The following is a 12178-nucleotide window of genomic DNA, read 5'->3' on the forward strand; positions in this document are numbered from 1 at the left end:
GTCTAATGCTTTGACTGATGACAACCCAAAGCACGATTTTGGGAATACTTCCTGACTACAGCAAAGAGGGAAGGCACAAAAACACACACTGATTCTACTATTATTTTCACACTCTGGAGATGGCTACGAAGCCCGGAGGAGCCAGAGGTGTTTTTTTCTGCATATCAAACCACCATGGATATGCCACCAGATTCCACGTCCTCACTAGTTGCTTTGACAAGCTTGAATATCACTGGACGTACGCTTCTGTCCTGTGTGACGACCAAACGGTAGTTGCTATACTTATCCAGCTTCAAAGCAACATATCCACACGAGGATGTTCAGTAACAGAAGACGAAGCTATAGAACTGGGTAGACTCATATTTCTTGATGTAGAAATAACCAGAACGAGGAACTGAAAATTCTTCAGGCTTACCAACCATCACCGGATCTGTGTCCAAGCCAGTGACACTTGCGACGATCCAACTGGGTGAGTGAGTGCAGGCATTTGAAGGCAATCTGGCGAACGATACGTTTAAGGGATGGTCGTCGGAGATGTGAAACAAACGGTATGGCGTCCCGATTTTCACTGCCCAGCCATTCTCGTTCAATGGTTCTGCAACGACAGCAAGGTAGCACGACCTACTTTTAGGCTTGTTAATGGTAGCACCCTTAATTGCTCCGCCTCCTTCACGACGGGGCAATAAGTAGTACTTGCCTCCATTGCTTACAATGTCACCGTCGGAGTCATATATAAACTCAGCTCCGGTGAAGGCAAAGAGAGCAAGGAAGAAGGAGGATGCAAGCAGTGCGCTAGTGTTCATTGTTTGCTAGGTTGCTCGAGGGAGACTCAAGGGTTAGTTTTGGGTGTGAGGAATTGGCAAGAAGGAGCATTTACTTATAGAGAGAAAATGTCACCCAAGTTATTTGAGTTCCTACATTTTTTTTTTTGAAAAATATAATTTTTAATTCTTATATTTTATTCATATTTTACTTTTAATTTTTATATTTTTTTATATTTTAGATTCCTACACTTTTATTTTTTATTATTTTCAATCTCTCTATAAACAAAATATAGGGACATTAGAAAGATCCAAAACAATGAAAAATAGAGTTGTCTAGATTTAAAATACTAAAAAAAATATAAAATTAAAAGTAAAATGTAAGCAAAATACAATGACCAAAAGTTATATTTATTCATTTTTTTAGTACTTTTAATTTATATAATTTTAAGAAGACTGGATGACCATTATTTTTAGATCCCTATAATTTTTATTTTTCAGTGATTTTAATTCTTATAAAAACTAAAAACACTAGAAAAAATCACAGGAATTAAAAGCAAAACTCAATAAAATTACAAGGGCCAAAGACTATTTTCTTTTTTTTTTTAATAGTCATAATATTATCAAGTCAAATATTTTTAGCATTTATTTAATGAAGGCTAAAGTATATTTTAATTGTCTGACCTTGTATAAAATTTTAATTTATTTTTTAATTTCATAAAGTATCTTTTTAATTTTTTAATCATAACATTATTAGTTTTAAATAATTATTTTTATCAATCATTATTATTTTAAAAAAATTAAACTTAGAATGTCAAAATTTGAAAGTATTTTGTAATAAAACAAACTATATTAAGTTTAAAGGAATAAAAATACACTATAGAAAATTAAGACATCAAAATAAAGAGATTAAAAGACTTAAGATATACTTCAACCTTTATTATATTTTAAATTACAGGCTAGTAACTTGACACATTTATGGAGCTCAGTCCCCCCATGAACTGATAGTAAAACCTTTTTCGCCGTTGTCCATAGGTTTTTTCTTTGAGGTAATTTTGTTCTTAGTGGCAGTCACCAAATGAAATTTTAATTCTAATTTCAATTTTGTCCTAACAATGTTTAGTTCACGCATTCTGCTGGTGATGAAAAATTGGGTGAGATGAAAAACTTTCATGAATTCCGATGCTCCTCATTTCCCGGAAGAGTGAATCATACAAAGGAAGAAAAAGATTTCAAATTTCCGTGAAAGGTAAAATCTCAAGGAGTATTCAGGCCAACATCGTTTTTTTTTTTCTTTCAACTTTTATTATTACTTTCACTCGTTGAATAAAAACATTCAAGGAAAGATTAATTTGGCATGAAAATATCGCTTTGATTTGTAAATTAATGTTTCTTAAATTATCCTATGCTACTAGGCTATTACTTAATGGTGAATGATATTATTCGGGGAGCTTCTGTTGCCATCACGTGATCTGCCTCGATTTTAAAACTACATTGTTGGTCAATCTGGTCTGCAGAGAAAAAGCTGTCGGTCTTGAACGGAACAGAGTCACAACTTTCACATGCTTCAAAATGGGCCGGTACATACTCTCTCCTGTCGCATTTATACGTACATTTTAAAAAATTAATTTAATTTTTATTTACTTTCCTTATTAAAAAAATATTAAAAAAAAATTTAAGAATTGTAGAGGATTAAAAATATAATTATTTTTTTAAAAATATCTCTATTAAATAAATTATGTTATATTTTTTAAGGTGAATATTTTATTAAATAAGGATAAATATAAAAATATAAGATTAATTTAAAGATAAATAATTACTTTATTAAAATAAGATTCAATTAAAAATGTCTTATATTTTTTAATAGAGGGAGCATAAATTATAATTTGAATTTTTAGATAATATTAAGAATATATTTTAAAATTACTCTTTATAAAAAAATAACATGACATTTATTTGAGTCTAAAGTATATTTTTATTACGGTTGGTTTAATAAAACATCAATCCCAAAAGCAAAAGGAGCAAACGAAGCCTAATACCAAATGAAAGCAAAGTTCAGCTTGTTTTTAAAAGAAGTCATGCCATGCACGTATTTAGTATGACTCATAAGACTCAAAACGAATGAATATTAAAGGTAGTTGAGTGGACAGGTGATCGTTATCACCATCAATCTCCCAAGGCTATGTTGAGTAATCACAAATTTATTGCACATGTGCTCTGGATTCTTCATGCACAATCATCTTAGATATACAATTACAAAAGGTGCTCAACTAACGACCGATAACAACACAACCTACATAAAAAATTGTCTCATATTTAATTTTACCAATTATTTATCCTGTATTCGACAATTAAACTTAAGTTTATTTATAATTTATAAATTATAATCACTGCAACTTTGTATTTTATTTTTTTTATCAATCAAAAACTCCCTTTACACTAATTTTTTTGCATTTTCACATTCAGATAAATTGAAGGAAGTGAGCAAGGAGCTTGTATTCATCTTTAAGACTTTGCATCTTTAACATGCTTTATTTTTATTATTCAAACACAATATTTAATTCATGAAGAACAACATTATTTTTAAATTTTTTTGTATTAATATTGGTGAGGTTAATGGAAATTATTTATAAAAAAATTGAAGCAGCATCATATAAGTAGCTAGTATAATCGTAATATAACTTTCACTTGGCTTCATGAACTTAAGCTCTCATACATATATATTTTTAATAATATATTACCTGGTGTCCCCAAGCCAACTATTCACTGGATTGAGCCGAGTCAGCAAATATTTTTTTTTAAATAAAAGTTCCACTACGAACGGCTGTGGTACTTTCAGGACTCGTATTAGAGAATAATGAAAAATGGATATCAAGCTTTTCACATTTAAAATGTACTTTTAAAAAATTTCAAATGTTAAAGTTGTTTTGTTGTTAAAAAAAAATCGCAGCAGACTGAGAAAGTTTGTTGAAAAAGCTAAGAAATGTATTTCCTAAGAACTTTAACTTTTTACTGACTCAACAGTTTTCATTTTTCAGTTTGAACGGAACTTGCTCTGGCTATAATACCCTGCAAATATTTTCGTACCAAAAACTTATATATTTTGAAGTTTGAACAGAATAATTCAATTATTTTTTAATTTTTATAAAATCATTTTTTATTTTATAATATTTCCTACATTATTTTTATATGTTTTTAGAGATAGAATATTAATTATCGAAACCATTTATTTCAAAATGTATTTGTTTAAAATATGATCCTAAATTTATGATTTCTTAGATATTTTTTAACTCAAATATGCATTTCATTTCTCTTAAGTTACTATTCATGATTTAGTATATGTGAATTATCAATTTATATAAATCAATATACTAATAAATTTTTTTCAAAACTATGTTATTTATAAATTATTTTTTAAATATATCAATATTTGAATAACAAAAATTACTTACAATGAAACAACTATCCTTTCTAGTAATTTCACATTTAAAAGTAGCTTTCATTTTATATCATCTAAATACTTCTTCCGTCCAAAATATAAGGCATTTTTAATTAAATCTCATTCTCAATAAAATAGTTACTTATCTTTAAAATAACCTTTTTTATATATATTCTTATTTAATAAAATATTTTACCCTAAAAAAATATAAAGTAATATATTTAATAGGAGCACTTTTAAAAAAGGTAATGATTATGTATTAAAATACTCAAAATGTTTTATATTTTTAAACATTAAACCCCTTAAAAAATGTCTTATATTTATAAACGGAGGAAGTAACTTTTAATTTGTTAAATTAACTTCTTAAAAAAAAATATATCAACCAACACTCACCAAAAAAGTAAAAATATATTTAAATACAAATTTTATTGTAATAAATTTTTTTTGTCAAACTAATTTTTATGAAAATAAATTTTTTTGGCAAGCAAAAAATTAAAGGGAGAATTACAGCTAGCCTTTTCTTAAAAAAATTAATCACAAATAAAAATTAAAGTGAAATATATCATTGTTAAAATGAAAATATAATTTATTTTTTTAAAATGAGATTTGTTATTTATTTTTATATATAATTAATTTTTTTAAGAAGAAGCAGAATGTGATTTTTCAAAATCAAAAGAGCCCTTCCTTTTTTTTTTTTAGTGGAAAAGGGAATCCCATCTAAGAAAACTGCACAGGTGGAGAAAAAAAAATGGCAAAAGCCGAAAAAATTTGAATTTCAAAGGCTTTGTTGGTAAGGATCTCTCCTATCTTTTGCCATCATTGACAGACAAAATCATATCTGCCTTTGACGTAGTACTGTGGTTGTGGTGATAATTCAAATACTTTGATGTATTTTTGTTTAATTTAATAATATTAAAGCACAAAAAAAAAAAGCCCGAAGAAGGAATCCCTCTGAGAGATACAGTGTCCTATTGCCATATATCCGGCTCTTTTGGGATGAAAATTCAAATCTGACATCTCTTTGGCTGTGAAGAATCTTCGTACCAATATTACTCAGAAAAAGAAAAAGAGTATGCATAGGAATCCAACACGGCAACATTGGCCGGCCTGAAAGCGACTACACGGCAACCCTATTCATTTGCATAGCCTTGTTAGTCTGCTACTTCATTCATTACTTCCCCAGTTTCTCGTCTGAGCATTAATAAATAATATCATAAATTAATTATTTTGTCTGAGCATCAATCACTAAGAATCCAAAGTCTGGCACCAATCTTTTTTATTTTCACTTAAACACAAGACAAAATGAGAAAATTTCAGTCCAAACCCTTAACCAAACGTAATTACACAAATATTAGGAAAATATCAAATAAACTTTCTTTTAAATTTAAAATTAAAAAAATTAGTTAACCATAAAATACACACGAGGCTCGGTTTTCGATGGGAGAGAATCCCTCTCGAGTTTTAGAGAGGCCATATTGGATTCAACAATTGGAATATTTTAGGATTTTAATTATTTCAATCTCCTACAGTTGAAAGACCGGTCACCTTTCAAGCAACCATATTTGCAGAAATGCAAGCCAGAAACAAGGCACAAGATAGTTTATTGGATAAGATGAAGCTGCAATAAAAAGAAATAAAGCCTAATGTGGTAGCAATAGGCTTCCTGGTTCGTAACATTACACAGTTAAGTAAACTTATTTCATTTAATTAAATAATTGTGATTTTGATTTTTTTAATTGATATGCTTTATAAATGTTCAGCTGGTTTTAAATCACATCTTTTAGTATTACTTATCTAACTGGTTTAAGGAAGAGTGATTCCTTAGGACACGTTATATTATGAGGTCCTTATGTATATCTGAAAAGAGAGGGATTATCCTTCCTTTTAATTATAATCATCCCATAATCACTATTGATCCAAAATATAAACTTTATGCCAAAAAATTATTAAGCTATCTAAGTATTGATTTTATATTCACCACTCATTTTTCTGTGAGTCTCATAACTATTTGTTTTGTTATAAAATTTTTATAATCTTTTATTTTTTTTATTTGCTACTGTATGTAATAATTAAATTATTACTATAAAAAATAAAAATAAAAAAAGAGGTCGGACACTAATTATAATAGAGGGTAGATTTGTTCAAAAAAATCGGCCCACTGTTTTACCTGTAGAAAATTTTTTTAAAAAAAAAACTGGATCCCGCCATTTACTCTTTTAAAGAACTATTGTTCTATAATAGCAATATTGATGGATTTTACAATATAAACTAGTATTAATCAATTGGTCCTCAACTAGCGTGCCAAGTTTTGATTATACTTTGGTTTCTAGACTAGTAACTTCGCCGCAAATTTTCTGCTGACTTTCAGTGCCACCATTTTCTTTACGTGATATTTTAATAATATTGCTGATGCTGATTCTTTGATTAAGAGTACTTCTAATTTTGTTAGACTGGCATACACAGGCTGATTGTTTTGATTTGTTTGCTTTGCTTTGTTTGTTGTTTGAGTCGTTGTTTCTTGTGAGTTGTGCGTTAACTTGTATTGATAATTTTTTTCAAGTGTTTTTTTATTTCTTTTATTAATATTTTGACGATGAATAAAATTTGACTTTTTTTGACAAACTAAGTCCAACATAAAGTAAGGAAGAAGTTGCATTCTTGGCCGACATAAATTATATCGTTGTTGCATCAATAACTCATGCTAGGAATACACCAGGTCCCCAGACGTGGGCCAAGAGAAATTTTTTGCTTTCAACCCTTGTTATACTCAATTTGATGTATTCCTTGACCATGTGTTTCATGTTCTCATTTTTCCCGTGAATATCAATTTTTTAATCCAATATGTATCAGAATCCCCCCCCCCCCCAAGTTTCTAATATATTATTAATACAGGGTAACTTTTGAAATTTTGAAAGTACTAGTACATTCTACAATATATGTTGGCTGATAAAATAATTTACTTGGTCTTAAAGGCACAACAAAATGCATGGAGGTTAATTAAATTTGACACCACAGCTTAACTATAGGGATTAATGTTTTGAATTCATAGATCTCTCCAACACTTGGTCATGCTCATATCGTGGGTTTTGACTGAAGTTGCAGTACAGGGAATAATTTTCGGACAACTAGTTGTATCGTATATGGATAAATAACACGTGAGATGCACATTTTTGGGGAAAATACACGACCAGTGGTTGAATCGGAGAAGGCAAATAGTTGAATGTCAAGGTTCGGATAGAACCGTGGCTGGATCATTATGCCCATACGAATTGATTCCCTGTTGATCGGTTTTCCCAAATTAAACCGGTTCCTACTTTTACTTCACATTCAATATCGGTTCCGACATTAGGCCTGTTTCAACTTTCAAGTCCAGATACCCGGTTTGGTCAAGTTTTTAAAAACTGGCTCCACTCATAATCATTTTACGCCTGGGATAAAAATAAAATCAGTTTTCACGATAGATTGATAATTAAAGGAATAATGAAATTAAGTGATTAGATTATGTGTTTCAAACCATAAAGACCAATTATACATGATTACGAAGATTTACTTATTTTATTAAGAAAAATTAAATTTTAAAAATCAAACTGATAATTGAAGTAAATAGAAGAGACAAAAATTTAAATAATATAATGAAAAGATCATAAGCTTAATTGAACTTTATCACACGTTAGTGATTTGAGGGAAAGTTGAAGCAGCAAGCTAACATTATATTGAGGTTGAAATTTCTCAATTTTTAAAATTTTAATCCATCTTCCCACAATCAATCGACCAGCGTTCGATCGACACAAAATAACAACCGAGAAATTCCCCCTTAAATCTTTAGCTTGACTTCACGATCACATATATATTGTTTTTAATAAAACCATATTTTGATAAAATTAAAATTAATAAGGAACGTCGAACAACGATTATACTCCAGATTCATCCTCCCCGGGGGTTTTGGTCTTCGGCTTTGATTTATCTCTCGTCTTAAATTCCTTTCAACTTTCAATACCAACACAACCAAAAGCATTAGTTTAAGTGTTTAACATCACTACGTACACAGTCTATTATTTAACATCCCAAGTGACTATACCACTCGAGAAAAAAAAAAAACGAGGTGCAAACAAATTTAAAGCTTAGTAAAAGTAAAGCATAAGAACATAGATGTAGAGAGACCTTGCAAGCAAGGCACTAGATATTTTATTCCATATTAGATTTCACCTACTTCACGTCAACACTTTGAAACAAAGCCATGAAGTAACATGCTTGGTTCACATAACAGTAGAACAACACATGAGTAAGATTGTATCAATCTGCGATTTGAGGGTCAGCAGAAGCAGAGGGACATTTATCATAGCAGAAGTTGGTGGTATCAGCGCAGTGACATTTGGGAGGGTAAGAGCGCGTGCAGAGACAGAGCTTGCAGGCCGAGTGGCAAGTGTTCTTCACATCCTCGCACCTGCATTTTGGCGGGATTGACCTTGTGCACGCGCATCTGTCGCAGCACGCGCTGGTCGTCGACTCCGCCAAATAGGCGGGACCGCCGTCGTTCATAACCTCAGCCAGCAAGGTGTTCGGGTCGAAACGAGCCTCCACATTCGCAGCAAAAACCATCAGGAACAGCACCAGAGCCACCTTCATTGTCACCTTGTTGCTCAAACCCATTTTTTATCTCTCTCTATGTTTGAGTTTTGCTACTGAATAGAGAAGCAGGTACTCAGGGTCATTTATAATCATTTCCAGGGATATTATGGACTTTACGAATAAATATTATAATTTGAATTTTTAATAAAATTTAATATTATTAATATCAATTCAAGAGTGATAAAAATGGGAGTTGGTTTTTCTCAATTTCCTCCCCTGTTCATTTCCTCTCCACTTCCATATGAATCATTGGATCTATTTTTTAATGGATTAGATTTGATGTTTTATAAAATTATTATTAAAATATAAAATTTTATGAAAAATAAATATAATAATAATTTTATAAAATATTAAATCTAAATTATTAAAAAATAAATTCAATAATTAATATAAAAAGTGGAGAGAAAATAAAGAGGAGAGAAAATGGAGAGTAGCCAACTCCATCGTCACCGGAGGCTGAGGGGAAATCCTGCGTACAGTAACTTTCTCCAATAGCCTATTTACAGGGAGAGCGATTCTTTTATTTATTTATTTTTCGAAATGACACACTCTCACTTGGTTCAAAAACCCAATTCATAAAGCGTGCAAGACAAACAAGAATTTTGTAAGGTGAGCGGCTTTTTTTAAAAAATAAAATAGGGACAGCTGAAAATATTTTTTAATTCTAATTATATTTATAAGATATTTTAATAATTATCATATTTTTTTGTTTTTTATCCTTATAGATATTGAGAAAGTTATTAAATGTTAAAATATTTTATTTTTAACACATATATTTAATAAGAATATAGTTAAAAATTTGTTAAATTTTTAAATATAGTTAATAAATTTAATATTTTGTTTGTGAAACATGTTAAAAAAACTTATATATAGGATGGAAAAGAATATTTTTTTAATATTTTTCCCCATCTAGACAGAAATCTACATTTTTGCCACAATAAAAATTTATATTTGGCTTTCTGTTTGTTATATCTGAATCCTTTACAGTTTACTCTGTCTTTTTTTTAAATAAAAAAAGATCATGAAAAAATGTGTAATGAGACAAAATAAATTACTCCACGTCAGAAATTATAAGGTTTTTGTTGATAGTTTTATAAGTTAGTAACATTTAAACTTATGAGTGGCATGTTCACCAAAAAAAAAAAAACTTCTATGTGGGACATTGCAGGTTGATCGTGCATGTAATTTATGAATTGCCCCTCTAATTAAGATAAAATGATAAATTTTTTTAACATGTAAACTGATTGCAGATAATTAATGATCATGATATGCATTCAGGAATCATAGACATGAAGTGCCTGTATTATTTGAGTTTAAATGTATCCATTCATTAGTGAGAATGATGAATTTAAATTCATTAATCTTAATTTCAATGATTTAGATAATTGATGCTATAAGTACTCAATACTTATATTAAATACAGTCACCGATCCTAAATTTGAGATATTTGTAAATAGATATTTGAGCATCTTTATATTCTCATCGTGATCCAAGATTTTTTTGAACGTCTTTTCTTTACTTAGAATCTATCTATTTCATCTTATATATGCATATTTTCATCAAATGGCAATAATTAAAGACCAATTTTTTTTGGTGAAATGGTAAAAAGTTATTGTCGGTTAAAATTAGAAGCGGTAAGTTAGGTAAACCCAGCTTATTTGGATCTAGTTTTAAGGATTCAACTTTAAAAAAAAATACTTATATAGTCAAACCCAACACTAATTTTTTCCAATCAAGTTTAGGCTAGGCCAAAATTACTAACTCTATATACATATAAAGTTAAAAATGTTAGTGGTTGGGCTTATTTGAGTTGGGCTCAATTCGACTCAAGCTTATTGAGATCGAACTTAAAATATCATACTCTCTTTAAAAAAAAAAAACTCTTATAGTCAAACTCTGATCCTAATTTTTTTTGAGTAAATTTAAGCTTGACCTGAATTACTGGTTCTAGTTAAAACTTCTCATGTATTTTCCTCCCTAATTACTTTAGGGACATTCTGGTCAAAAAGTGTTCAATGGCTAAGTCTAATTAAACTTGAACCTAGCGTCCACCATGTTAAAGATTAAAATTTATTCAACCTTCTCCTGCACTATCACTGCAAATACCCACTATAACCAAAAAAAAAAATAATGATTATAAATGACTTTTTATATGGGCATTGTTGTTTTAAGCGTGCCTTTCTACATCGATTATAAATAAAGTGCTCCAGTTTTAATCATTAATTAAATGGTAAATAAAGTGCCGTGTCAATTCAAAATTTTCATACATTTCAAAGAAAATCATGCATGTCCAACATACAGATTCTATTGTATTATACAAATGTGTGTGTGTATTAATTTTAAGAAATAATATGCGAATTGTTCCTTTTATTTTCCCCCCTTTGTTTCTATCATCACAGATATACTAGTCAAGATCCTTGCTTCTGCAGATTCATATTCATCCTTTCCTTGGAGAGTTAAAAACAGGAAACACAGAAGAGTTGAAAAGCTGAATTAAAGCCTAAGGGTGCCAATTTATTTAAGAGCGACAACCTACAATAACACCATTAAATCCCTCCTACATTAACTGAAATTCTGAGAACCCGCCGGAGAGAAAATATAAGCATCAGCAGCCAGCCAACTCGATTCATATAATACTGAACTGTCCTTTGTCAGAATCAGCTTTCACGAACGCCACCATGAACACATTTCCACTGCTTTGCTTCTCCACAACCAGATTCCTGCTTCCCTCCGCCTTATAATCAACCCCAACGTCGTAACAAGCCCCAGAAGAGGAGCTAAAGACATTGCTCTTGCTACAAAACACAAGCTTGTATGCGATTGCGTTGAACACCTCGATCCTGAAAACCCCACTCACCAACTCCGAATCTGGATGATCTTCAGCCCCACCAATAACCAGCCTCGAGGAAGATGATCCAGATCCATCATAAGCGACCACCCACTTGGATGATTCTGCACAGTCTGGCTTCTCCACGAACTCGATGGCTAGAGCAGTAGAACCTGGATATATCTTGTCCGTGCTTGTTCCTTGAACATGGAATTTTACTGCAGCACCCTTGTTCTTCTCTGAACTTTCTTGCAGAACAGAATAGGCACAAGCGGAGGCATCTCCAGCTCTTCCTGGTTTAACCCCGCCTCCGGCATCAGCTCCCCAGACGGCTGACATTATGTAGTATTCTTGACCAGGGACGATAGGTTCTCCATTAACGTCGTTCACTGGTTCTTCTTCAGAAGAGGCTGAGGCTAGTGATAGAGGGTTGAAGGTGGTGAAGGAAAACCAAAGGAGAAAGGAGAGGGCTATGATTACTGACCTGGCAGGCATCTTGGCTCTTACCGTATTACTCTCAGT

The 12178-nt window shown here is 30.8% G+C and overlaps 3 protein-coding genes across 3 annotated transcripts; all 3 read right to left on the reverse strand.

Annotated features, from left to right (window-relative positions):
* Positions 1-320: 320 nt before the first annotated feature.
* On the reverse strand, positions 321-803 carry LOC129292399 (trypsin inhibitor-like). Its single transcript, XM_054929957.1, has one exon. It carries the CDS (start codon positions 801-803, stop codon positions 321-323), a length of 483 nt encoding a protein of 160 aa, XP_054785932.1.
* Positions 804-8350: 7547 nt separating this feature from the next.
* On the reverse strand, positions 8351-8868 carry LOC129292011 (Bowman-Birk type proteinase inhibitor-like). Its single transcript, XM_054929503.1, has one exon. The coding sequence runs from the start codon at positions 8848-8850 to the stop codon at positions 8494-8496; it is 357 nt and encodes a 118-aa protein (XP_054785478.1). The 5' UTR covers positions 8851-8868; the 3' UTR covers positions 8351-8493.
* A 2363-nt stretch (positions 8869-11231) lies between these two features.
* LOC129293890 (kunitz-type serine protease inhibitor DrTI-like) lies at positions 11232-12178 on the reverse strand. Its single transcript, XM_054932012.1, has one exon. It carries the CDS (start codon positions 12149-12151, stop codon positions 11456-11458), a length of 696 nt encoding a protein of 231 aa, XP_054787987.1. The 5' UTR covers positions 12152-12178; the 3' UTR covers positions 11232-11455.

This window comes from Prosopis cineraria, unplaced genomic scaffold, assembly GCF_029017545.1.
Source record: "Prosopis cineraria cultivar Desert tree isolate PC_DT_omini unplaced genomic scaffold, ASM2901754v1 PC14, whole genome shotgun sequence".
NCBI classification, from domain to species: domain Eukaryota; kingdom Viridiplantae; phylum Streptophyta; class Magnoliopsida; order Fabales; family Fabaceae; genus Prosopis; species Prosopis cineraria.

Bases quoted from the DNA above. Each gene is read 5' to 3' on its own strand.
- LOC129292399 (XM_054929957.1), bottom strand. From the start codon at position 803: ATGAACACTAGCGCACTGCTTGCATCCTCCTTCTTCCTTGCTCTCTTT.
- LOC129292011 (XM_054929503.1), bottom strand. From the start codon at position 8,850: ATGGGTTTGAGCAACAAGGTGACAATGAAGGTGGCTCTGGTGCTGTTC.
- LOC129293890 (XM_054932012.1), bottom strand. From the start codon at position 12,151: ATGCCTGCCAGGTCAGTAATCATAGCCCTCTCCTTTCTCCTTTGGTTT.